At 51.2% G+C, this 25,665-nt stretch overlaps 1 protein-coding gene across 11 annotated transcripts in view; it reads left to right on the top strand.

Moving 5' to 3' along the window:
• Positions 1–25,665, top strand: part of Prdm16 (PR/SET domain 16) — a 324,097-nt gene that overhangs the window by 98,320 nt on the left and 200,112 nt on the right. For 9 of the 11 annotated variants that reach the window (XM_039111366.2, XM_063287043.1, XM_039111367.2 and 6 more), the window contains 1 exon segment: positions 10,339–10,688. The exons of the other annotated variants lie outside the window; for them this stretch is intronic. In XM_039111366.2, the coding sequence (XP_038967294.1) occupies positions 10,339–10,688 (350 nt within the window). 11 annotated transcript variants of the gene reach the window in all.

The following is a 25,665-nucleotide window of genomic DNA, read 5'->3' as shown; positions in this document are numbered from 1 at the left end:
TCATAGAAACCACTTTCAAGAAGAGGGGACTGTGGGGGGGGGATGTTTCTAGTTTAACCAATCAGAGTGGAGGAGAATGGAAGCGACTTCCGTTTTGAGCAAGGGAAGCAAAGTCCTGAGGTTCAGCACCCCTATAGGGAACCTTCTCCATCAGCGGAATGCGGTAGCACATACCTGTTATCCCTGCACATTGGAAGCAGAGATAGGAAGATTGTGACTTCCAGGAGAGGCTGGGCTACAGAGTAGGTTCACGGCCAGATAGGGATATATAGTGAGCCTTCGTCTCAAAGGCAAAACCAAAACAAACAAAATGACCTGCCCCAGGAGTTTCCCACATCCCCATCCATCCATTTATAGGTTCATCCATACTCTGATCAGTCCATTCATTCACATTCATTCATGTGCCTACCTATTCACCATCTACATATCCATCCATGAATCTGTCCACTCAAGTCTACTTACTCCTCCGTCTGTCTGTCTACCCATCATCCACTAAGCTGACCCATGCATTCCTTCATCTTCCTACCCAACTATTCATCCATCCATCCATCCATCCACCCACCCATCCTCCCATTCATTCATTAATCCATGCATCCATGCATCCATGCATCCATCCATCCATCCATCCACCCACCCATCCCCCACCCATCCACCCACCCATCCTCCCATTCATCCATCCATCCACCCACCCATCCTCCCATCCATCCATCCATCCATCCATCCATCCATCCACCCATCCATCCATCCACCCATCCACCCACCCATCCTCCCATTCATTCATTAATCCATGCATCCATGCATCCATGCATCCATGCATCCATCCATGCATCCATCCATCCACCCACCCATCCACCCACCCATCCTCCCATCCATCCATCCATCCATCCACCCACCCATCCACCCACCCATCCTCCCATCCATCCACCCATCCATCCATCCATCCATCCATCCATCCACCCACCCATCCACCCACCCATCCCCCACCCATCCACCCACCCATCCCCCATTCATTCATTCATTAATCCATACATCCACCCATCCATCCATCTACCCATCGATACCCACCCATTCATTCATCCACCTATCTGCCCATCTCCACCTATCCATTCACTCACCCACACATTCATTCATCCACTCTGTCCCCACGGTAAGGCCATCAGTAAATGCCTCTCGTGAATAGCTTGTCACTGTGGATGTGGATAAAGTGTGGCTACCTTAGAATGAGTACTGTGCAGTTCCTCAGCTAGCAACAACTAAACATGGGCTTTAACTATACCACCACTCCCTAGGCTTCACGTCCTTGATGTGACAATGCTGTCTGTCTTGTGGACTCTGAGAGAATTAGATAAAGGGCAGGAACAGCCACATATGCCACGGGCTCAATTAGTAAGTGACCCTCTAGACATTGAGTCTAAATTAATGCTAGCAGCATCCAGCAGGCCTGACAGGAGCAGACAGAACCAAGGAGAGACAGTATATGGTAAGACCCACTTGGGTCATCTCAACAACTTCCAGGGTTTGATGCCATGTGGCTCACTTCTGTGGCCATGTGTATTACATAGAACAAACTGAATTGTCTAGTGGGTGTTGAATTTTGCTTAAGCTAACTTGAAGGACCTTTGGGGTGGGGTGCCCTGTGCTTGGTCATGTTATTTTCTTCAGGAGAAAGCATGCTGGAGTCCTTGCTGCTGGCTTACAGGATGGCAGCTTCAGATCATTGCTGCCTTGCCAAGTGGCCGCTCCTCTGGAAGACATGGTGTTTGTGTCATCTCTTTACAAAGATACTTTCAAGGCATAGCCAGGGTTGGGTTTTACTGAAATCGTTGCTCATCATTCTGTGGAAGGGTGTGCGAATCTACTCTCTGCTCACATTGTTGATGGGGAGGCGGATGAGTGAAGGAGACTTGGGTGGTCTCTGAGACAGTTGGGGTATACCTTTGTCAGGCTTTCTTTCCTTCAGAGCATGGGATGGCTTTTCCTTCTTTCCCAAGTCAGTTCTCAGTAATTCTAAACTAATTCCCTTTGATGCTTCAGCTCTGTTACTGGGCTCCTGACCCCCAGTAAGCTTGGAAAAGAGCCTTCAGACTTGGGTTCTGCCAAACAGGATGATGAGCTACCCACAAGAAACCACAAGCCTTGCAGCTTTCTGACAAGTGCAGCTGTAAATCCCATGGAGAAAGAACGTACACTGGTCAGCGGTGGACATTTCTCCTGACTGTGCCTTACAGGGCTGGGTCAGACAGTTTGTGCAGAGCTAGCCCTGAGTTTAGAAGGATGGGCTCCTGGGGAGAGATGAGTTGGCCAGGAGCTGCTAGGAAGCCAACTGGCTGGGTCTGGCCACCACACACTCCTCTGTAGACTCAGGATATGTGGTCTGATGTCAGCCAAGGAAGATATGATCTCCAAAGAGCTGGCCAGGTCTAAGGGCCACTGTCACATGAGATGCTCAAGTCCCCCGGGAATGACTATGACGACAGTGCCCTTCATGCCCCGCAGCAGTGGGCAGAGTCTGGGACAGGGACTTCTGAGGGCCTCTATAAAGTTAATCAGAAACTCTTCCTTTGTGGGGCACCTGGACCCTGCAGTCGGTTATGATGGCTGTGGAGTGTTAGGTATGGCTGCAGCCAGCCTGCATGACCTCACCAGTAAAGGCTGTCCCCTTCCACATCCATGAGCAGGACTGTCTTATGCCGCCCACCCAAGTCCCTTTCTGGAGCTGCTTGTGCATGCAGGGGTCTTGGCCCCCCCTTCTCCTCTCACCCCTTTGGGAAAGACAGTAGTGGCCATTCAGAGTCACCATCCAATCAGATGAGGACAGCGGGTCGTTGACCCCCTGGCTTCAGGACAGTGGTCAGAGGGATTGTCATCGAGTGGGGACAGGGCAAATGGCTGGGTGGCCCTCAGTCCTTACTCCGTGTGGCCTGTAGGACTCATCTCAAGGAACCGTCCTCCTTTAGCTGTTTCTGTTTCTAGACTTACAGGATGGGGGTGAATGTGGCTGAGCCACAAAAGAAAACCCTGAGTTTTCAGTTTGTACCAAAGGTCACTGTTCAGTCTGTGCTTCTGAGTAGGCTCAGGGATTTCTTCTCCAGGGGTGTGTGTGTGTGTGTGTGTGTGTGTGTGTGTGTGTGTGTGTGCTCATGCATGTGTACAGACCTGCGTATGTGTGTGTATGTGTGTGCCTGTGTGAATGCATGTGTGTCCGTGTGCATCTGTGTCTGTGCCTGTGTGCATACCTGTGTGTATCTATTTGTGTGCATGTATCTGTGTGTGTTTCTCTCTGTGCGCATGGGTTTGTATGAGTGTCTCTCTGTCTCTCTGTGTTGTGTGTCGTGTGTGTTTGAGAAAGAGAGACATGGAGACAGAGAAAGAGGGGGGGCACCCTTGCATGGACATCACACATGCATATGTCCCAGTAGAAGAGAAATATCAAGGAAGCCCAGCCAGTGTCTGGCCTGAGGGGAACCCACCAACCACCAGTGGTAAATGTGGACTCTAGGAGTTATGTTCTTCCCAGGCCCTCACTTTGCAGCTCTGTGACTTGTGAGTGATATGGAGCAGATCCCCACCAAAATAAGACGAGGACCTGGACACAGAATAGCAGCCAGGTTAGTGGTGGGAGAACTGGTTTCCCACAGCAGGGCTTAGGTGTGTCGGTGGGATTTGGGCTGACCGTATAGAGCCTGCTCTGTCCCTTGCCCCGACGGGCTGTGTTACTCTCAGAGGCCCTGTTTCCCATGAATCAGTGAGAAGGTAGTATCTGGGCAGGAAGCACATGCTCACACTCTTTCCAGGGCAGGCGCTTAGGGAACCAATGGGATTGTGACAAGGTTTGGGGCTCTCAGGATGAGGAGAATCCTGTCTTGGGTCAGAGGGGTTCATAGCTGCCTCTCGGGAAACATCATGGCCTCAGGGCTCCAGGGTCCCAAGCAGGGCCTCTAACTCAGGAAGCTTTGGATTGTTGTGGAACATGTCCTCAGCCCCTTTGAGACACTCGCTGCCTTTCTTGACTATAGAGCCTCAGTTCACTGGAGGACCGGGAGTTCCGTGCGTGTTCGGTGACACCGTTAGATCCAGTCAAACCAAGGTAGAATGGAGGAGGAAGTATGAAGTAGGTTCTAAAAATTCCCATTTTAGATCCATTGAAGTCTTAGTCTAGAGGTGCCCATCTTCTGAGACCTCACATCTAACTCTATACCCAGCAAGGGATGAAAGGTACTTTTTTTTATATCCTGGGCTCAGATAAGTCATGCAGAATTCTAGAGAGAATAAATGTCCTTCCTGGGTTCTTACCCTAGTGTTAGGCCTGGATTTAAGCAGTCAGTGTGGTAAGTTGAGCAAAAAATTTAAGAGCACTGTCTTAGTTATTTCTCTTAAGCCATGAAGAGACAGAATAACCCGGCAACTTATAAAAGGAAGCATTTAACTTGAGGCATTGCTTACAGTTTCAGAAGGTGAGAGTCTATGACCATTATGGTGAGGAGTGTGGCATCGGGGAGACAGGCATGGTACTAGAGCAGTAGCTGAGAGCTTACATCCAGATCTGGAAGTTGGAAGCAGAGATGGGTTTTAAAGCCCCAAATCACCCCACCCTCAATTCCTTCTGAGAACAGTTCCACAAGCTGTAGACCAAGCATTCAAATATATGAGCCAATGGGGGTGGGTATTCTCATGCAAATCTCACCTTTATCTATTCACAGAGCTATGTATTATATCTGAGGTACCTTTCTACCTCATCTTGCTTGGTTTGATTTCTTTAGAGAGAAGGAAGATTATGGGTTGATCTGGTATTGCTATTTTCTGGTTCTGAGCAATACTGAGAGAGTTAAGCATGAACCTCAGGAACCCATAAGGAACCAGGAGCCAGAGCCCAGGCTGCTGCCTACCCATACCCACTTTTGAAAATCACTCTTGATGTGTAGACAGACCCTCCTGGCACCAACACTTTACTTTGCACATGTGTGACAAAAGAAATTAGTGAAAATGTAGGGTGGTGCTGTAGCTTTCCCTCTGCCCTCTACTATGTGGCCCTGAGCTTTTCTAAAACCAAGAACGCAGGTCAACGAGGCTGTTGCACAGTTCTTCCCACTGTAGAGCTCTTCCAGGGCATCCTATTGCACTAGCCAAGTTTTTGACATAGACAACACCCAGGGACTCATTCTTAATGTGTACCATGTATGTGTTAAGACATGTGCCATGTCTGTGCCCTAGGGTAGGCTTGTGTTTCCATCAGAGTCAAGATGCAGATCATGAATGACCACCTTGTCCTGACACAAACACTCTGCACCTCCAATAAGCATGGTTACACCTTCTGAACATCCCAGATCTAAGGCTGTGTCCTCTTTAGAAGGCCCTGCCCTATGGTCCTGATCCCCTTCTCTGCCTCCTCCATTCCCAGGAGAGATAGCTGCCTTGTCATAGCTGAGCTGAGCGAACACTTGCCTTGACTTCTTCACTCTTGAGGGTAGACTTGCCTGTGTCAACGTGCTGTGTTCCTTTCTGGGCACAGCTGGCATGGGTGTGTGCCCTATGACCTGGGGATGGTTAGGCCATGGTCTTGGGGTACAGAATGAAGTCAGAATGTTCCTGTAGCCAGTTGGAAATATCCTGAGAGAACAATGAGTTGAAGAAACTGGTCTGATCCTCCTGAGGGAGGTGCTAGCAAAGGCCTGTAGTTGCCTTTAGGAGAGATCTCACCCTACAACAATGAAGATCACCACAGCACCATCCAGGCCCTGGCAGGGTGCCCCAGGGACCTCTCCGAGCCTCCACCTCGTGCTTGCTGAGGCCTCTGGCATCCTTCCATGTTCCTCTTTTCCTCCAGAACCCTCCAGGCAGAAGGCAGTGAACTCGTAAAGCACTGATCTGCATAGGCCTCAAGGGCCTGTTTTCAGGGTTCCCCACCATTATCTGTGTTCACATACACACATGCTCACACGAAGCTCTCACGTGCCTGCATACACATGCATATACAGGCACGTGTGTGCACACATATATGCACACACCTGTTCATACAGGCACACACGCATACACGTACAGGCACACACGCACACACACACACACACGGGTGCACACATGCGCATGCACACAGATACACACACACACCCCTGATTGTCTGATTGATGGGCAGAAGAAACAATTTTGTTGCCATGACTTCTCTGTGTGACTTTCACACTGCCTGCTCCAAGCCTTCAAGCAAGATGTTTTCTCCTTTAAACCCGACCTCACAATAAAACAGAAACTGTAGCAAGAGATCCATCGACTGGGAAAATTCCTCAGACTCCCTCTGGCCACCGGTTAAGGTTTAAATCTGCCTGTTGGTGTCAGAACAACCAGTGATCACCCTTTACGGATGTTACTGGCATGTCTGATGCAGAGTCCCAGCCTAGGGGATACCACAGCAGTCCCTCTGCTGCTGGTTGACACTATTGTTTAACGAACTGTCCCAGAGTTCAGCATGCAAGCACACTGTTTGCTGTTTCTCTGCCTCTGTCTCTGTGTCTCTGTCTTTCCATCTATGTCTGGGTCGTCTCTGTCTCTGTTTCTGTCCCTCTGTCTCTCTGTCTGTCTCTATCTTTCTCTGTCTCTCTGTCTTTCTCTGTCTCTGTCTTTGTTCTATCTCCATCTATCTCTCTGCCTCTGCTCTGTCTGCCTCTGTCTGTCTGTCTGTCTCTGTCTTTCTCTGTCTCTCTGTCTTTCTCTGTCTCTGTCTCTTTCTTTGTTCCATCTCCATCTATCTCTCTGCCTCTGCTCTGTCTGTCTGTCTCTGTCTGTCTGTCTGTCTGTCTGTCTGTCTCTCTCTCTCTCTCTCTCTCTCATTCCCTCATTTTTCTAGACCTTGCTTTCCTATCCATGTCTGTTCTTCAGTGGGGTTTCTGAAGAGACATGGCTTATGTTCTGAGTGAGGGGACATAAAACCCCATGGTGTGAGGTCAGAAGAGATCCAACACTAAAACCCAGGTTGGGTAGAACCTTAAGGAGAGTGGAGGATGAGGTCGTTGGCTGGCATGATGCTTTGAGGGATGTGGTGTGGCGATCACTAGGACAGGCTCAGCTGGAGCCCAGGGCATCCAGGAGGTGCTTGTAGGATGAGGAGCAGAGGTGGCTATGACTGAGGACCACTTGCCTCTGCCTCAAGGGCCAGCCAACACTGCTCCCTGTCCCCTCCCCTCCACATGTAACCTTTATGAATGACAGCCCCAGCGTGAAGCCACTGCAAGGTCCAAACAAAGACCGTAGGCCTCTCCCAACCAGTCAGTGACACCCAGTCTCTCAGACACTGTCACAGAGTGGCCGTGACCTTGGGCACTGCTCTTCTACCTGGACAAGAAAATGGTCTGGAAAGTGCATCTTCTAGTCCAGCTGCCTAGAATGGGGCTGGAATGAAGGTGCCCACTCCAGGAGTATGCCTGCCCGCCGTGGGCAGAAGGAAGGGCTTTTGTCTCAGAGGACTTCTTACCTGGAGTCCATGAGAAAGAAAGGCCGTTGAACGTAAGACTTCCCTCTTTCCCCTAAAACTGAGTGATTCACGCCTAGCTCTTCCAGGACTCCAAGATTCAGAGTAAGGGACTGCTTCTTCAGGGCCCTTCCTGCATGCTCTCTCAAAGTCTGCTCTATGCACACTCAATAGACCTCCTGGACCCTCAGCGCCCACTCATGAACAAAGCTCCCTCCCCACAGCAGGGGAGAGGACAGCAGAATGGAAAGAAGGAAGCTCTCACTTAACCTCACGACCACCTGGGCACAAGAGGCAGGTCCGGGCGCACTGCCTACCTCTAATCGGCAGGAAACACTGCCTTCTCTCCAGCTGTTTGCTGGGCCTCCGTTAGGGCCATTCTTAAAGTTGATGGTTTCTGTGAGTAGGTGAGGGGTTTGAGGAAGTAGAATTCAAACTGAAAAAAAAAAAGGGTTGGGAGAAGAAATAGCCCCTCAGGTGATCATACACCGGATGGGAACATTGCCTTCCTTGGACCTGTCAGAGCTCCAGAAGGGCTCCTCTGCTTCCTAGCCACTCTGGAGGGCAGATGGCATCGGCGCCCTGAAAGAGTTAAGGAACACTTCCTGGGGAACATGGGCTTCCAGCAGGACTTTGTTTGTGAGCTCTGTGCAGTTACAAGTTCCGAATAATAAGGTGGCTTGTTAATTACCCCCCCCCTTCTAATTTACCTTTCTGCCTCACACAGGCAACAGGAAGGTTTACGGGGGTGTTCTTTCAAACCTAAACAACACCAGGCTCTGGGCAGAGGGAGCCGCACGCTGCCTTCATGTTGCTGAGTCCCTGAAAGGATCCCACCAGCCAATTAAAAAGGAACCGTTGCCCACTTGAAACATAGTCATTACTTCTGTGAATGCCGCTAAATTAAATAAGTGTTATCGGCATGATCCCCCCCCCCCAAGACTTCAGTTTCTTTTGAAAGAAAACATTTTGTTACTTCCCCAGCCGGTTTGTTTGTAGCCAACGTGGGGAATCTGAAATCTTTTTTTTTCCTCTTCTCCTCGCACTTGAAAAAGTTCTTGTCTCCCTGGAGGCTTCTGTTTCACCAACCAATGTCAAGGAACAGGGACGGGCGTGGTACACAGCTCCTGGGTGACTTCCACAGGTCGACAGACCAGTGGCAGGACAGAATTGACCTGGGAGATCTGGATCAGTGGTCAGCACACTGAACAAGGAGCCATTCTGTGAGCCCCCCTCCCAACCCCTGCTTTGCGCACAGACTGAGGTCAAGTTCTCAGTACGGAAAAATTGTCCATTTGAAAACATGCAATTCGGTGGCTCTTAGCACACTTTCCTGCGTTGTGCAACCAACCTCTACCTCGGTCTAATTCTGGCCCCACGGGAGAATGGCCCCTATTAACCGCCACAACCCAGCCCCTCACAACCTTAACCCATCTGCCTCATTCAGATGCTTTGGAGAAGCGCGGCGCTCACCTTCTGTCTTACATAATGTACTTTTAAAGTTTCAGCAGACAAATCGCGGTCCTCTGTAGTGATAAGACATGGCATGTTTCCATTTGTGTGCATACCGGAAAGATGAGAGAGCCTTTATGGGAATAGCGATTTTTACTTTGGGGGTGGGGGGGTGTGAGTCAGGATTCGCAGGCTACAGTGTGATGTTTACAGTGTGCACCTGGTGTAGGCATGGGGGGATGGTCAAGGCGGGGTGGCACTGCCACGGGGGAGGAGCAGGGACAGGGAAGACGCTGGTCGGTGGGGACAAAGTCACAGCTAGAGAGGAAAAATGAACGCAGGTGTGCCTGAGCGCACCAGGATGGTTCTCAGTAACATGCTGTGTATTTCAGAATAGCCGTAGGCCAAGGTCCCAAGCGTTTTGAGCAGTTTGTACACTTCTGAGGTCTGTCCCCATTGCAGCAAGGTGGGTTTCATGCTCCTGGTGGACAGACTGTGGTGTGGGCAGAACACAATCTGGTCATTTGCTTATCTTATGGCCGGGGCCTTGGGATGGCCTGGCCTTCTGGCTCAGTCAAGTTCTTGCTGGTTTCACACTGTTTGCAGGGCGAGGAGTAGATGCCAGAAACTCCTGATTTTCTTTCTGCCTGATGTCTTCCTTGCCCTCTTAGACCCCTCCTGTCCAATACCATCACAGCCTTCCTGTGCCAAGGCGCCTCTGTCATATTCATCTTGACATCAGCCTTTGGTTATGACGGCCCCTAGAGAAAAGTCCACCTCCCACGGAGAAGCTGGGAACCTCTTCTTTTTGCTCAGTCCTGTGACCTACAGCTCAAGCACCATGCCCATGACCTCAGCTATTCCTGTCCCGCCTTGAGGTCACCAGGAATTCACAGAGACCCTGTACAGGAACTGGCCAGTCCAGTGTAGTGTCTGGAGTACTGTGGGCAGCCATTTCTTAGCAAATCTCACACGAACCCGAATTCTGAATCTTCTCAAAAGCATGCCAGGTCACCAATCTCCGAGGCTACAGACAAGCGCCAGGATGATTTTGCAGCAGCTATTTCAGGATCCCGTACCACAGCCTTGACTCCTTCTGCCTCAGCTTTGCCTCAGCTTCTCCACAGCAGAACTGGGCAGAGAGCATCCTCAGGTGGCTGCAGATGAAGCTTCCACCTCTAACATATTTGGAAACTGTGAGCGAACGAGGGCTCTGCTGCCTGTAGCACGTTGGTCCCTCGAGGAGCCTGATGGGATCTCCTCCCTGGGGAGCTGCTGGGACCAGGTTTAGGATGCTACAGAGCTGGCATCTTCTAGGCAAGGGGTCATGGCTAGAAGTCCGCTGGGCCCTCTGGTGCCCTTTGGTTCCACGAGGGCCACATCCCTAGGGAGTCCCTGCTGCAGAAGCTGATGCTACCTTATCTCTTTAGGTGACGGTGACGTTGTAAATAATATGTATGAACCCGACCCGGACCTGCTGGCCAGCCAGAGCGCTGAGGAGGAGACCGAGGACGGTATCCTGTCCCCCATCCCTATGGGGCCACCGTCCCCCTTCCCCACCAGCGAGGACTTCACTCCCAAGGAGGGCTCGCCCTATGAGGCCCCTGTCTACATTCCTGAAGACATTCCAATCCCACCAGACTTCGAGCTGCGAGAGTCCTCCATACCAGGAGCCGGCCTGGGGATCTGGGCCAAACGGAAGATGGAAATCGGGGAGAGGTTCGGCCCCTACATGGTGGCGCCCCGGGCCGCGCTGAAGGAGGCCGACTTTGGATGGGAGGTGAGTGTGCCCAGTCTGAGCGTGATTGATCGTCGCCATTTATCTTGTGTTCAATCTATTTATAAAGCCGGTGCAGCCACTGCCCCGGGCAGGAGGCTCGGTCTGTTGGAGAGAGGAGAGAGAGAGTGTGTTCGAATGTCACATTTCCCAGGGTTATTTTATCCAGCAGCTCACATGACGTGACTCAGAAAACATTGCAGTCCTCTCAGATGCCCACCAGCCCCAACGGCTGCGGCACCCTCTTCCCGGAAATGCGTGTTTTATGAGCTCATGTTTTAAAACGTCTTGTGCATCCTACCAGATGGAGGTGCTAACCCACCTTCACTGCCAGATAGTCCGCACCATTTAATGCTAAGAGCTCCACCAGGCTGAGGCGGCTCCCAAAACAGGTCTGGTGGCCACACGGCCCCCATAAACCCTATCACAGTCTGACGAAGCTCCCGACGACCATAAGAGGGGACCCCATCCTCAGATTTGTGACCAGAAGCCTTGCCTACTTTAAACTTCCTTATCGATCTCGATGGACCTTTGTGGGGTGGAGTTCATGTGCGTTAACCTACGCAGAGGGGTTGAAGAGGATTGTGTGTTCCTTAGGCCAGAGAGTGTGAACTTTGAACCAGAACCTTTCAGGAGTGTCCACTCGGGCCGTGAGGCACACTGACCCCTGCTTTGAAGGGGCTCACACTGACCCCTGCTTTGAGGGGGCTTGTCAAGGTGGCCTCGTGAGAACTAAAAGTACCACAAAAAAACACATTTTCCTGTAGGCCCCTGCCTTCCTGAGGCCCATAGGGCTGGTTTCCAGTGGTAGTTTTGGCCGGGAGCCTGCTTGGGTGGAAAGCAGGAATGCGAACCCAGATTCCTTTTGGTGTTTCACAACCTCCACGAGTGCCTGCATGTAGGTCAATGCCAGGAAGGGCAAATGATCCTGGGGAGGGAGAGAGCCCGATAGCCTGCAGTAGTCCCCTAACAGTGGGGCTGGGAATGGGTGTCAGTCAGGTGGGACAAGGGTCTGCCTCTGGTCTTTCTGCCTCTCCCAGCCTCTTGACAACCTTGTGAGAGCTTTCCAGCAGATGTGTAGGTGTTCTTTGTAGAGTGAGGGATGACTTAAGACCTGGCGTTTTCTCCCTGCCTATCTTACAGCCTCCTAGACTCCACGGCTGCCCAGGGACTCCAATAAAATGTTCTCCTGTCATAGTGTCCTCTTGTAGAACCTGAGAAACTCTGGATATTCCACCAAGTATCAAGGATTTCCCTTGGTCCTGTCATGTGTAAAGCCTTTTGTTGGGGGCAGGTAGCATGGAGATCCAAGGGAGTTGATGCAATTTCTGGTGGTCACATCTGTATGCTGTTCACGTGTCCTGCAAACCCAAGGTTGAGCGCCTGGATCTCTGTGTGTCTCAAATAGCACGTGGAGTGAGGTCTCTGGTATCACAGGGTCTTGTTGGGGTCATCGTTGAGGTCTCTGAGTGTGAGCCACCCTTACTTGCTCTTCAGAAGGTTTGGAGAGTCCAGGTGAGATGCTAGGCTCACCAAATGGAGGAAGAGATGGTGGGTTAGGCATCAGCATGATGGGGTCTGTAGCTCTGAAGTTGACTTGTCAAGTCTCCAACCATCAGAAGTAACAGATGTAAGGTGTGGGGACCATGGATGAGATCTTCACACAGGGCCAGGGGGGACCGGGTTAGGCAGGAGACGGGGGTTCTAGAACCCCATCCCTCCAGCGGGGACACACTGCTCTGTGACCTGAGGAGTGTTTTTAAACAGCATGGCCTCTGAATACCTTGAGTTTGGCTTTGGGGGAAGTAAGGTGGTGAGGGGAGGGAGGTCACTCCCCCACTTCCTGCTGCCACCTCGGAGAGATGGTTGGAAGGTGTTTGTTTAAGGCACTTAAAGATCTTCATTATTTAATCAGTAGGCTAGCTTTCAGATGCCTGGAGGATAAACAAACCGTACAGGTAACAGGTAGTTCTTTGGATGACCTTGAAGTGACTTTGTTCTTGTCTGCTCTGTGGTAGATACAGGTTTCTGTTTGATTTCGGTTTTTAGAGAAGTGCCCCATAACATAGTGGTTCCCCAGGTGCCAGACCTGGCACAGGCTGTCCCTATCACTCCTTGGTGCCTGTTGACTTATGCAGTAGTATTTACTCTTTCTGTAGGTGCTTGAGAGGGAGAGGTAAGGGGTAGGGATGTGTGTGTGTGTGTGTGTGTGTGTGTGTGTTACATAGTATATATGTGTGCATGTGCATGTGGTGCGTGCTGTGTGTGTGCATGTGTGCATGTGCATGTGCGTGACGTGTGTACACGTGTATGCACATGTGCATGTAGTGTGTGTTTGTGTGTGCATGTGTGTGCACATGCATGTATGCATGTGTGTATATATATGTGCATGTGTGTGGTATGTATGTACATATGTATGCACATGTGCATGTAGTGTGTGTGCATGCGTGCATGTACGCATGTATGTACATGTACATGTGCTGGGTGCTGTGTGTCCATGTGTGTATGTGCATGTGGTGTGTGCATGTGTGCATCTGTATGCACATGTGCATGTGCAGTGTGTGTGTGCATATGTATGTGCATGTGATGTGTGTGTGGTATGTGTGGCATATGGTATGAAGTATATATGTGTGTGTACATGCATGTGCATGTGGTATGTGCAGCGTGTGTGCATGTGGTGTGCATGTGTGCATGTGTGTATGTGTTTATGCAGAGAGCTTTGTCCCATGGTGGTGACCTGACCTCTGCCTTTCCAGAGAGTGCTTAGCAACAGCTGACCCCAGGCCAGTGCCCTGAAACAGAGTTCTAGGCCTCCCATGAGCAATCTCATCACCTATTTCTGTGACCCCTTTCTGGGCACTGTGTCCTTCCATAGCATCTGCCTGTGCAGTTAGTTGTGTTCTTGGGATTGAATTATTGAAGCTTCTGGCAGAACTGAAGTGGAAGCCACTGCTGTTCAGGGAGAGAAGAGGAGGCTCCTGGGAAGGCAGGTGTGAGCTCTCAGTTCTAGAGGTCAAGGAGTAAGTCAGCAGTGGGTTCTGTTGAGTTCTACAGGCTGAGGCCTCTGGACCCAGGGACAGTGCTGAGACAGACCTCTTCTTTCCTTATGGCGTTAGTATAATTTTTCCATGTGTGAACTATACTTTTTTTCATGGCCCTTATGTTGTTTCTTTGTCTCCCTCAAGGTATGAATGTAGCTCAGGAAAGCCAGCGAGTTCTGGTGGCCCCCCTAGCTTTTCCTAACTTTAGCCTATGTGCTTCATCTCCTGATCATGGTTCAGGACAGAAAACAACAAACAAACAAACAAACAAACAAACAAACCAGGACCCAGGGCCCAGATCTCTCCACAGTCCAGGAAAAGGGGCCTTCTGTAAACCACCCCAGCCACTTACATCAGGTGGCCTGACCCACCAGCCACTCTGTTACCTCTGTGAGTGCAGAGAGAAAGGCTACCAGAAGATGTTACCATGCAAGCACGTCGAAGGCCAGGAGAGACCCCAGTCAGGCTCAGGGCGGTCTGAGCCATGCCTGGGTGTAATTTCAGAATGGCCCCAGATTACATACCTAATTCAGCCTCACCCTCATGATTAAGTTCTTCGAATCGGAGTAATTGAATTTCACGATCATTAACGTGCGACTCATTGGCTACAGGAGAGCAAACGGTGACCATTTGAGCAAAAATGACAGATGAGAGCCAAGGAGGATCCGTTCTGTGTGGCTTCCCTGAGGATTGGCCTAGGAGTGGGGTGTACCAGTCTGCGGCCAGGCTGCACTCCAGAGTTCCGGTCCTTCAGAGGGGCCTACAAACGGGAGGACTGACCCTGCGGTCCTCTGGTGGCCAATGGAGTATGAGGGGTCAGAGCTGTCTGTATTTCCTTTCTGAGAGGCAAGTTCTTGTTTTCAGAAGACAGAATGAAAAGGCAGGTAGGTATTGAGGCATGGCTGCCATGAGGCGACTGTAGAGGAAAAAATTCTCCGTATACGAGTCAGGATAGGACAACCACACACCACATGAACCAGACAGTTACATATAAGGGGCTTTGACTCACTGTCCTGGTCGGGGGAGGGGAGCACTCCCACGCCGGGTACCAGCTGACACTGCAGCAGGTAAGCCTCCTCCTCTGCATGCTCACCTGGGCCTTGAAGCTCATCCCTACACCTAGAACTAACCCTGGAGACTTTCCCTCTCCTTCTTGCTCATGTGTGTATGAGAGACTATCATTGTCTCTAAAGCCCCTTCCCCTGAGTGCTTTGGAACCATCAGACTGACTCCGGGTCAGTTTGGAAGGAAACATGTCTGATGTCCTGGGCCCGGCTGATGGGTCTGTGTGTGGTTGTGGGTGTGGCCGTGGCCACCCCTGTGCACTCTGTCCCTCAAGGAGGTGTTTTCATAGACAGGCATCCCAATTCCCAGCTCCTCCTCCATCTGGTCACCATCCCCCTATGTCATGCCCTGCTAACTGACACGAACCTTGCACTCACCCTCCAGTGGGAATAAATCACCCCGAGATTGCATTTTATTGCCCCGGGGGGGGTCTGCAGAAGCAATGATTTTGATCATTTGTTGAGTAAATTATGACATTTATCACGGCGCTATTTATTTCGCTAATTAAGAGATGGCTGCCGTGACAGCCCAGAGGGATGGGGCTATGGATGGGCTGCTCCGTGGCCACCTGCCCCAGGCAGAGTCTGCAGCTGCGTGCCTGAGCCCGCTTGGATGAGGCACTTAAGGCTGGGTACCTGGGGAGGAAGTAGAGACAGGCTTGTGGCTGACGTTTGATCCTACTTCTCCGGGAGTTAGACTAGGTTCTGGCCGAGGATGTCTCCAGAAAGCCTCTCTCTGAGATTGTGTTGACACAGTTGTCACTCGGGAAAGTCTGAGCCTGTGATTGACACACAAACATCATCTGCTGAATGAATGTGTCTCCCAGTGTTTAAGAGGTGCTAATGCGAACTGATGGGGTTTCAATCATCTCAAGAATTTACTCAAGTGGGCTGCCTTAGTCCCTGGAGTGAAGGTTTGAATATTAATGCATGCATTCATTTGTTCAGTCAACAAACAGGCCTAGGTAACAGGATACTCTGGGGAAACAGGGGAGAGAGTCTAGAGACCTCAGCCTTCCCAGTTCTTCCCTCTCTGCCACAGTCTTGGGGTCTTCTGCCAATTCCTTCGGGGTTCTTGAGACCCACAGATGTCATTGAGGAGGGTCAAGATTTATTGATCACTTTCAGTGACCCCTCCCTGGTTCCCCTAATAACCAGAGAAGTCAGTGCTGGAAGACACTCTGGGTGTAAGCCACCTGCTGTGAGACTCTGAGCTTATCACTCCAAACACCAGCCGTGAATAGCTCAATTGGAGGAAGCTCCTGTAAGTCTGTGTTAGCATTCTTGCACATTGCAGGCAGGGACTCTTGGTCTTTCTTTTCCTGAGGGTGGAGAATAAGCAGTGTAAGTTTGGGGGCCCAAAATGGTGGTTTTGGCAGTGCTGGGGAGCAGTCTGATTGGCCTGGCTTCACACAGTGTAGCCTTAGTCTTTAGTGCCCCAATCCCTCTCCGAGATGAAGGTCTCGTAAGAGTCCGTTAAAGCCGCTGTGACTTAGCACTAAATGGCTGTACCAAGAGCGAGCTTCTCCAAACACTGAGCACAGGCACGCGGGAGCCCGAATGCCCAGGCTAAAACCAGCCCCGTAGCAGGAGAGATAAATAGAAAGGTTTGCCAATTCCCAGAGAGCGGCCTGCCCTGTGTGTGTGTGGCCAGGGATGGGGGTGGGGGACGGGACTGAAATCTCACCCCAGAACGAAAGCTTGGGTCCAAGATTCAGCTTCAAGGTTTCTAGAGCCAGCGACCTTTGTCCTTGCTCCCTCAGCCTTCCCAGACACTCACATGGAGCCTTTTTCCCTGCCTTGGACTTACCCACAAACGGAAGCATCTCCCTCACAGCTTAGCTATACTTTAGGGGGATCTTCCTCTTAGCCTGGCTTTGCTGCAGGGGGTACCTGCTGCTTCCTGCTTAGTGTTAAAGTCCTGGAATGGGGCTCTGACCACCCAGGGTAGAGATCACTTGTATTTCTGCCCTGCCTGGCCTTGGCTTCTTTGGGAGACCAAGCTTAGGATATTGAGTTGCGGCACCATGGGAAGCGGTCTCACTGTGGGCTTTGAGCAGAATTCTGAGTTCAAATCCTATAAAGACCCCCTTCAGGCCCTGGATCGATACGGATCTTGGAGACAGAGGAAAGCCTAGGAAACACCCTCCCACCAGTCGTGTGCATTCCCACCAGCAAACAACCCTCCTTCAGCAGCCTCACGCTTGGCCTGTGCTACCCAATTGGATGGTCTCTCATCGTGAAGGACTTGAGCAAAGGAGTTGTGGGTCTGGGTGTGTGGCTAAAGATTATATCCTTTCGAGGGTGTATCTTGGTGAAAGAGGCCATGTGAGAAGTGTCTTTCCTGAGTCCCAGGAGGAGGCTTGTCTTGCTGTCACAGCCCTGGAAGCAGTGAGCTCCCTCTGAGGACGGAATCACGAGCTACTGGGAATCTGTCTGCCCCTTTCTGACTCCATAATGGGTGCAGGAGAAATGGAGTTTAGCGACCCATGCATGCACTAAGCCCCTGACTGTCCCAGAGCAGCCCACAAGTACAGTGCTGCCTCCAAGGACTTCTGGACAAATTTACTGAGTCACCCTGTGCTTTTGGACAAGATCTGTAGTGACTCATGTGTACGGCAACACTTAGGGCAGACAGGCCAGACAGTGGAGATGCTCAGCTTGGGAAAGAGGCAGCTTATACTCATTGGCCATGTCTGAGTCACCACATCCTTCAACCTCTCAGTCCTCACAGGGTCTGGGACGGCAAGAGACACGAGCTGGGCAGACAGAGTATATGTGAATCTTCACCCAAGGAGCAAGTCTACCCAGGTGTTTGCAAAGATTTGAAGGCGACAAGTTAACGCATCAGCCTCCGAGGGTCAGGGACATACCTTGGAGTTCTTCCTAGGTATCTTGGCCTCAGAACTAAAGTATAGGCTCATGACACTCACCTGACTGCTTTCTGGTATCACCTGATCATAGCCAGCAACACAGGAACCCAGGCTCACGCCAGGTAGGAGCTGGTTATCTCTGTTCGTCAGAGACATCTGGGGTTAAGACCCAGAGTCCTCACAGTCATCCAGCGACAGAGCTTGTGACAGCACCCAGAGATTATAATCCTCAGTCAAGGTCCAGAACAACTGACCCAGGAAGGAAGAGGGGGAGTCCCTTCTCATGTGTCACGTCCCACCAGGAGGCCCAGCATGAGGATGTCTGTGGCAGGCTGTGTTCTATGCACCTGACACAGAGGCCATGAGGAGCTCTGAGGGTGGACAGTCGACAGCATTGAATCGCTGCTTCCTGGAACAGGCAGTTTTGGGAACTACCAGCCCTGTGCGTTTAGTTCAGTACGGCATGGAAAGACCAGCACGTAGCACGCTGCCTTCTGTGTGTACTCCCGTGGGCTCACACTCCTAGAAACACTCAGGCACAGGTAGGTGGGCACACTCACACACTTACATACTTCCTCAAGCAAGACATGCCTGTATTACGGAGGTTCTGAAATTCTGCCTCCCAACGTAGGGATGCCATGAACCTCTCATTCTTGCTACCCTATGAGACTGGCACCCGGATCCTTTCTTTCAGCTCTTGCTATGATTTGCCCCATAGTTCCGCCAGTGGGAGGGGACCACTGAAGGTATTTTACGATGTGAATCCAGTAGACCCTCGGCAGCCAGGCCAGCAGGGGCCTGCTGTCCCCGAGATGGCCATTCCTTGTACAGAGCTGCGGTTCTCAACCTTCCTAAAGCTGTGACTCTTTAATGCAATTCCTCCGGTGGTGCTCACACCACCCCCAACCATAAAGTTATTTTCACTGCTACTTTGTAACTATAACGTTGCTACTGTTACGAGTTTTGATGTAAGTGTCTAATAGGCAGGGCATTTGATATCTGTGACTTCTGTGAAGGAGTCATTCAACCCCTAAAGAGGTCCTGACCCACAGGTTGTGAACCACTGCTCTGGGGACATTTAAATGGTGGCTCCTGTCAAATCAAAGAGCCAAAGTTTATCATTATCCTTGTCCTCTCTGGCCCCAGACTTTTGCTGCGTCCTGCCCTCTCGCTAGCCCTCCACATACCCTCGATGCTGGGCGGCCTCTCTTGGTCTGGTGGCTGGAGAGAGTTACTGAGGCTGACATGCTGTGGGTCTCTCTTCCCAGTGACAGAACTGTGGAGGTAGATGAAGCACCCAGAACGACTGAAGGCACCACTGAGCAAACCCCCCTCAGGCAGATGCCATGGATCGAGTACCCAGACCATTTAATGATGCCTTTGGGGGCCCATCCCAGTCTCAGCCTACCATGACTAGCTCAGGAAAAACTGAGCTCTAGACTCCCTCAAAATCTAGGGAGAAAACCACATAAGGCCATTCCTCAAGGACCACTGTGGGACCCAGTTGGCAACCTTCCCCGCGTCTCCCGAGCGCACTGACAGCAACCCCACATTTTCAGGCCAGGAATGTCATGGAATCCTGTACTATCTTAGGCCCAGCTCTGAATCCGGGTATATAAGGAATTTTAGAGACAAGGAGAGAGAATGACTAAGAATACCTCCCCGGTGGCTCTCCCTCACTTCCTTAAGGGGTAATAACTCAGCAGCAACCCAGCAGAGGGCACTTTCTTTAAATAGAGTGCTCTGATTCACAGGAGAAAAAGGGGGAAATAAATGTTTTCTTTTCATATTCGAGAGACATCCGCAAATGCCAACTTCTTAAATGGTACTCTGCCATCCGCCTCACACACACACACACACACACACACACACACACACACACACACACACACACTACCCTGGTGACAGCCAGCACCCATCCAGACTCAGAATGCTGCCTTGAGGAAGTTTGGGGTCGAGGTGGAGGGCCAGTCCCAGCAGGAAGAGAGGCCAAGGTAGAGGAGAAGGTGGCTTTCCGGGGCTCAGAGGGCTGTGTGCTAATGAATACTCATGAAGTCGCTGGACTGGCTGCGACTGGCAGGTTTAAAGAGCTGGGCCACCGGTGTGCAACTGGGCAGGACCAGAGGCCCAGCCCTAGCATGGAAACTCATGGGGAACCTGTTCAACTCCACATAAGGCTCTTCTAACCAAGGTGACACTCCTAGCAGCACCGTGATTAACACATAGCTATCCTCTTTTGGCTGAGAGGAAACCAAGGCTGGGGGGGGGGGGTCTAAGGAAGCCAAGTCCAACAAGCCAAGCTGGGGTGGCTTGACCACTTCCCTTCTTCTCTAGTCACTGCCCTCCTCCCCTAGCTCCTGGGGCAGGAAGCTGACCTACTGATATAAGGGGAGAAAGGAAAACCTGTGAGAGTGACCTGTGGGGAAGTGATATAAGCCCACAGAGAGGTCTAACTCTGTAGGGTAGGGGTGGGAGCAGGGAGTGGAGGGATGTGGGCAGTGGGGGGTTGAGGGGAGACCCAGGCTGAGCTGTGCCAGGGACAGAGAAGAGTTCAGCCCTGAGTTCTGGCTCCTTGGGAGTCACTTTTCCCCAGACCCGTGATCTCCTCTCTTATAAAGATAAGAGCTGTGCTCTAGGTACTGAAGCTGGGCTGGGTGAGGACCACTTCATGCTCACGGTATCTATGATATAGAATTCTTCAGACAACAGGGAGAACCATCGCCATCCTGGAATGAGTGTGAGGGAGGGTTCTACAGTAGCCTCCAGATTGCCCATGGCAAAGTTGGAGCACCGCAGGGGACAGGGGTGTGTTCAGGCAAGACCTTGTGGGCCTCTGGCCCTGAAGACTGCCTGTTGCATGCAGTGTGTAAACCTTCCTGTCCCACAGTCTTAGAGCTTCTGAATCAATCTTTAGAGAATTGCCTGATACCCTCCCATTCAGGGCACTTCTGGAATGCACCAGTTCTTGAAGCATCTCTGTCCACAGGGCTAGGATGCCTGCATTTGGTCCTGGGAATCTGTGTATCAGTAGTAGCTGAGGAGCAGGCACTGGTCCCTGCCTTGAGTGCCTCTCTACCACTGACCTCTGCCTTGCCTCTCACACCCCTCCTGTATGGCCCGTATAGCTGCTATAAGCAGACCTGGCCCATGGTGTGTACTTACTCAACGTAGTATCCAGTAATCTTGGAGCTGAGCCTCTGTGGGCTGCTGGAATGGAGACACAGGAGGCATGGAGGGTACTGCCTGTGCCAGCCAGGGAGTAACATAGACAAAGCAATGTGTCTCGGTAGGCACGCACCCCGGTACATCCCCACAGGTATAGCCTGGGCCAATGTGGGCTGACCGTAGATGGCAGAGAGCAACCAGAGCACCAAGGCTGCAGAAACGGTACCATAGGTGATTTACACTATTTCCCAGGAGGATAAGCCAGGAAGAGGACGCTCCCTGGGTGTCTCCCCAAGGAGCCCAAGCCACCATGCAGACATTTGTCCCTTGTGAGCCCTCCCTGCCTGCTGTGCATGGGGTCAGACAAGAGCCCAGGCCTTTTCAGGCCATAAAAGGTCTTCCTGAGCCAGGATTGAGATGTGAGCCCCGGGGGCTCCCTCCACAGGCAGAGGACAGCCCTGCCTGCTTCTCAGAGTTTCTCTGTGGTCTGTGTCCAGGCATCATTGGAGTGTATGCTACGTGAGTCACAGCCACCTTGCCTTCAGCCAAAGACAAGGGTGATCCTGTTACTCACAGGCCACTGCCAAGCACTTCATGGTGCACCTGTGGCAGGCAGGCAGGGAAGGAGGCAGGGAAGGAGAGAGGGAGGGAGGGAGGGAGGGAGGGAGGGAGGGAGGGAGGGAGGGAGGGAGGGAGGGAGGGAAGGAGGGAGGGAGGGAGGGAATTGCTTGGACCTACACAGGGCACCCTAAGTAGGTTTTCTCAGCCCCGAGGATTGAGTTATCTCTGGGTTTGTCCTGAATGAAGGCAAGCATCATATCCAGGAACGTTCACCCCAGAGCTGTCTCTTTAGGGAGAGGGCTGACCCACATTCCCTGCTGAAGCTTGGGAAATGGCGGCGCGGATCATCTTCCTGTGCAGTAGACTTTTCTGACACAGCCTGGACTACCTTTCTCCATAGTTTCAGACCTGTGTCAGGGACAGAGATAGGGCCCACCTACCATTTACAAGCTCTGGGTTCCTTCCCTAGCTGCACTTAAACCAGTTTGGTGGTACGTACGTGCCTATAATTCTAGCCCATGGCATGGTTTTCAGAAGTTCGAGGCCATCTTTACTACATAAAAAGTAAGAGACCTGCCTAAGAGACTTTCTTAAAATTATCAAAGAATATGTGTGCTCTGCCATCCATACTCTGCCTCCGGAGGCAGCAGCAGCAACAATGCAGATGCACTCCTGTGTCCTCGCCCTCCTGTCCCAGCTGCACCCCTCAGCCAGTCCATGCAGGCCAGGGATGGGGATTACCAGCCCTGAGCAGGGCCACGGGAGCCACCTTTGTCTGCCTTTCAGGCTGTTTCCCCTTCTGGGCTAATGCCCAGTTTAATTGTACATCCTATTGTGTCATCCCTGTTCAATCATGTTCAAAAATACCTACATCCACTCCTTTCCCATTTAGATCTCTCCAAAGTCCATTCTGTCTTATCAGCACAGTAATTTCACGAGCAGAGCTAAGATTTCTGCCATTTAGGCCCCAGGCATTGTCTGACGCTGTGGCAGCTAAGATAAACCCTCACCCAGAACAAAGTCGAAATGACCTTTTACAAGTAGAAGTAGCCTTGTTTCCCTCTAGACTAATTTATCAGCCTTTGCTTCAGCCTCTGCGCTCAGCAGCGGGCTGGGAGTACTGGGGAGAGTGGGGGATCAGGGGATTAGGATGCTTGGCTGATTCCAAGCTTTCAACAGAGGCCTCTGGAGCCCTTGGCTGCCAGTGGCCTCAGGAAGTGAAGGTAGGCCCACTGGCTGAAAGACTTAGCCAGAAGTGTGCTGAAGAGGCTGGGGTGTCTGGGTCTGGGTGCCCAGGAGAGGTGGCTAAGACCTTGTCTGCCCTCCTTCAGTACGGAAAGACAGCTCAGTAAGTCAGCCTGATAGGTGTAAAAGAGAGAGAACTCACATGCCATCCTGGGTGTGCTGATCCTAGACCCAGAACTCTGCTTACAGAGCTCCAGTCAACTCTGACCTCCCTGCCCACTCCACGAACAAGTATCTAAGAGGGACTGCCTGAGCTGCAGTTTACAGTTCTAGAAGGTTCCAGTCGGCCCACCTGCTGCAGATGCAAATGTCTGTGCTTTCAGAGAAGTCCCCAAGTCCATAGCGAGGGTTTACCTGGACATAAACTTCAGGGACAGTTCAGGACTCAATGACCAGAGCTATGGTCAGTGGATGCCTGTCTGCTGGTCCTGGAACCTACTCGCTCTGCGATGTGTCTACTACTATCTTCTCAGAGAGACCGCTGGTGACATGTTCTCCAGCGTGAACCTTTAAGGACAATTCCACACCTGTTGCCTTGAGAGAACAGCTAAACAGGGTTCTCAGACAGGAGCCCATGTTTTTTCTTTCCTTTTTTTTTTTCTTTTCGGAGCTGGGGACCGAACCCAGGGCCTTGCGCTTGCTAGGCTTGGATTTTTTTAATACTTAGTTTCTCTGTGTGGCCCTGGCTGTCCTGGAATTTGTTCTGTAGATCAATCAGGTTGGCCTTGAACTCAGAGAGATCCGCCTGCTTCTGCCTCCTGTGTGCTGGGATTAAAGGCGTGGGCCAGCATACCTGGCTTTTGGATTATGGTGCTTATGATAGCTGAGAATGTCCCTGGTGGAATCTGAAATATGCTAATTTAATATTGGCAGTGACTTTCCATTCTCGGGCTCCTCCCCAAGCTTCCCTCCTGTCTTGAGCTCCTCCCTCCCTAAGGAAGCACCTGCTGGGGCTATAGAGGTGTCCCCAGCAAATGGGCTGGGCTCCCATGGCCTCCTCCCTCCTGAGAGATTTGGAAAAAGCTGCTGTGTGGGCAGATTCTTTTTTTTTTTTTTTTTTTTTTTTTTTTGGTTCTTTTTATTGGAGCTGGGGACCGAACCCAGGGCCTTGCGCTTCCTAGGTAAGCGCTCTACCGGGCAGATTCTTAAAGAATCTGTGCTGCAGGAGTGGGCCGCAGCCCTCAAGTGGGACCCTGCTAGACTGGTTTGGTAAACTGTGGCCTTGCTGCCCAGTCTCTGGGTTCTCAGAGTCATCATTGTTTCTTGTGGGAAAGTCAGTTAACTGCATAGTGGGAAATGCCTGATCTTAATGCATAGGCTGAGGCAGGTGCCTGCTTTAGGGTCCTGAGGCTGCTGGAACAAATATTGGGCTGTGTTCTGGTGTGGATGGAGTAGTACACTCCATGTCCCTCCAGGCATCCGGGGGAGGGATGGATTTCTGGAGTCATTGGCATTCTATGGCTTGTAGATCTGTCACCCAGAAGCTGAGGAGCTTCGTGCTTACTCCTCCTGCATGTGAATGTCTGTGCACTGCATGCATGTAGTGCCCACAGGGTCTGGAAGAAGAGGGCTGTGGATTACCCAGAGTTGGTGTTGCAGATATGTGGGAGCTTTTCTCTCTGTCTCTGTCTCTCTCTGTGTCTCTCTGTCTCTGTCTATGTCTCTCTGTCTCTCTGTCTATGTCTCTCTGTCTCTCTCTGTCTCTCTCTGTCTCTGTCTCTCTGTCTCTCTCTGTGTCTGTCTCTCTGTCTCTCTGTCTCTGTCTCTCTGTCTCTGTCTCTCTGTCTCTGTCTCTCTGTCTCTCTCTGTCTCTGTCTCTCTGTCTCTCTCTGTCTCTGTCTCTCTGTCTATGTCTCTATTTCTCTCTGTCTCTCTGTCTCTGTCTCTCTGTCTATGCCTCTCTCTCTCTCTCTCTCTCTTTCTCTCTCTCTCTCTCTCTCTCTCTCTCTCTCTCTCTCTCTCTCTCCCATGCTAGGCTTCATCAGAAGAGCAGACAGTGCTCTTAACTGCTGAGCCACCTCTTCAGTTCCAAATGTCCCTGACCTCTGACCGGATGAAAGGCACTCTACTTATTCTAAGTCAATTCGTATCATTGGCAGAGACTGCCACATTCCCTGGTGCTGGAGGCTTGGGCTTGGGTGTGCAGATTCATGGTGTAGCACAGAGTTCAGCCCGTAACAGATCCTTCAGGGATCAAGTGTCTGGGCTGAGTAATTCTCAAGTGGAAGAAATGACCCCTGTGCAGAGTCACACCTTAGGCAGAATGCCCTGCAGCCCTAGTGATCCCCAAGACCCCTGGGACCAAAAGAGTGAGCATGAGTGGCCTGGAGACGTGTGTAGTAGTCCCAGGCATGGATGAAACTTACTCCTGGTAACAAATGGACAATGAGGCCATAGCTGATCATAACAATAACATACTATTTTAATGTGAGCATTTTTATTTTAGATTTATTTTATTTTATTTTATGTGCATAGAAGTTTGCATGCCTTAGTGCCCACAGAGGTCAGAGAGGAGTTGGATCCTCTGGACCTGGAGTTACGTATGGATGGTTATAAACCACCATGTTGGTGCTGGGAACTGGAACCTGGGTCCTTGGCAAGACTAGCCAAGAACCATTTACTACTGAGCCATCTAGACAGCCCCAGGGCTAGGTTTTTTTTTTTATCCAGTTCCCGCCTTTTTTTTTTTTTTTATACTAGCAACAAAGTATCCCTTGCAGACACACAGAGGGAGAACTGGTCCCTAGAGAGTTCCAAAAACTTCTCAGGGAGGAAGATTGGTTTGTGAATAAGCTGTGGGGTATGGATTTTCAAGACAAAGGTAGAAAGGAATCTCAGCTTCATCCCTCTGGTTCCGAATTAGCAAAGGAGAAGGGGAAGAAAAAAACCCATCCAAGGTCAAACACAGGAACACCCCAATGCCTGCTGGCCAGGTAGAATCATCTAGCAGGGATTAGACAACCTGTGGTGAAGCCTGGGGAACTGTAGAGACATGGGGTGTTTATTGTTCATCTTTAAAGCTTCCAAACAG

This window comes from Rattus norvegicus, chromosome 5 (genome assembly GCF_036323735.1).
Source record: "Rattus norvegicus strain BN/NHsdMcwi chromosome 5, GRCr8, whole genome shotgun sequence".
In the NCBI taxonomy this organism is placed as follows: Eukaryota; Metazoa; Chordata; class Mammalia; order Rodentia; family Muridae; genus Rattus; species Rattus norvegicus.
This window is presented reverse-complemented; position numbering and strand designations above follow the sequence as displayed.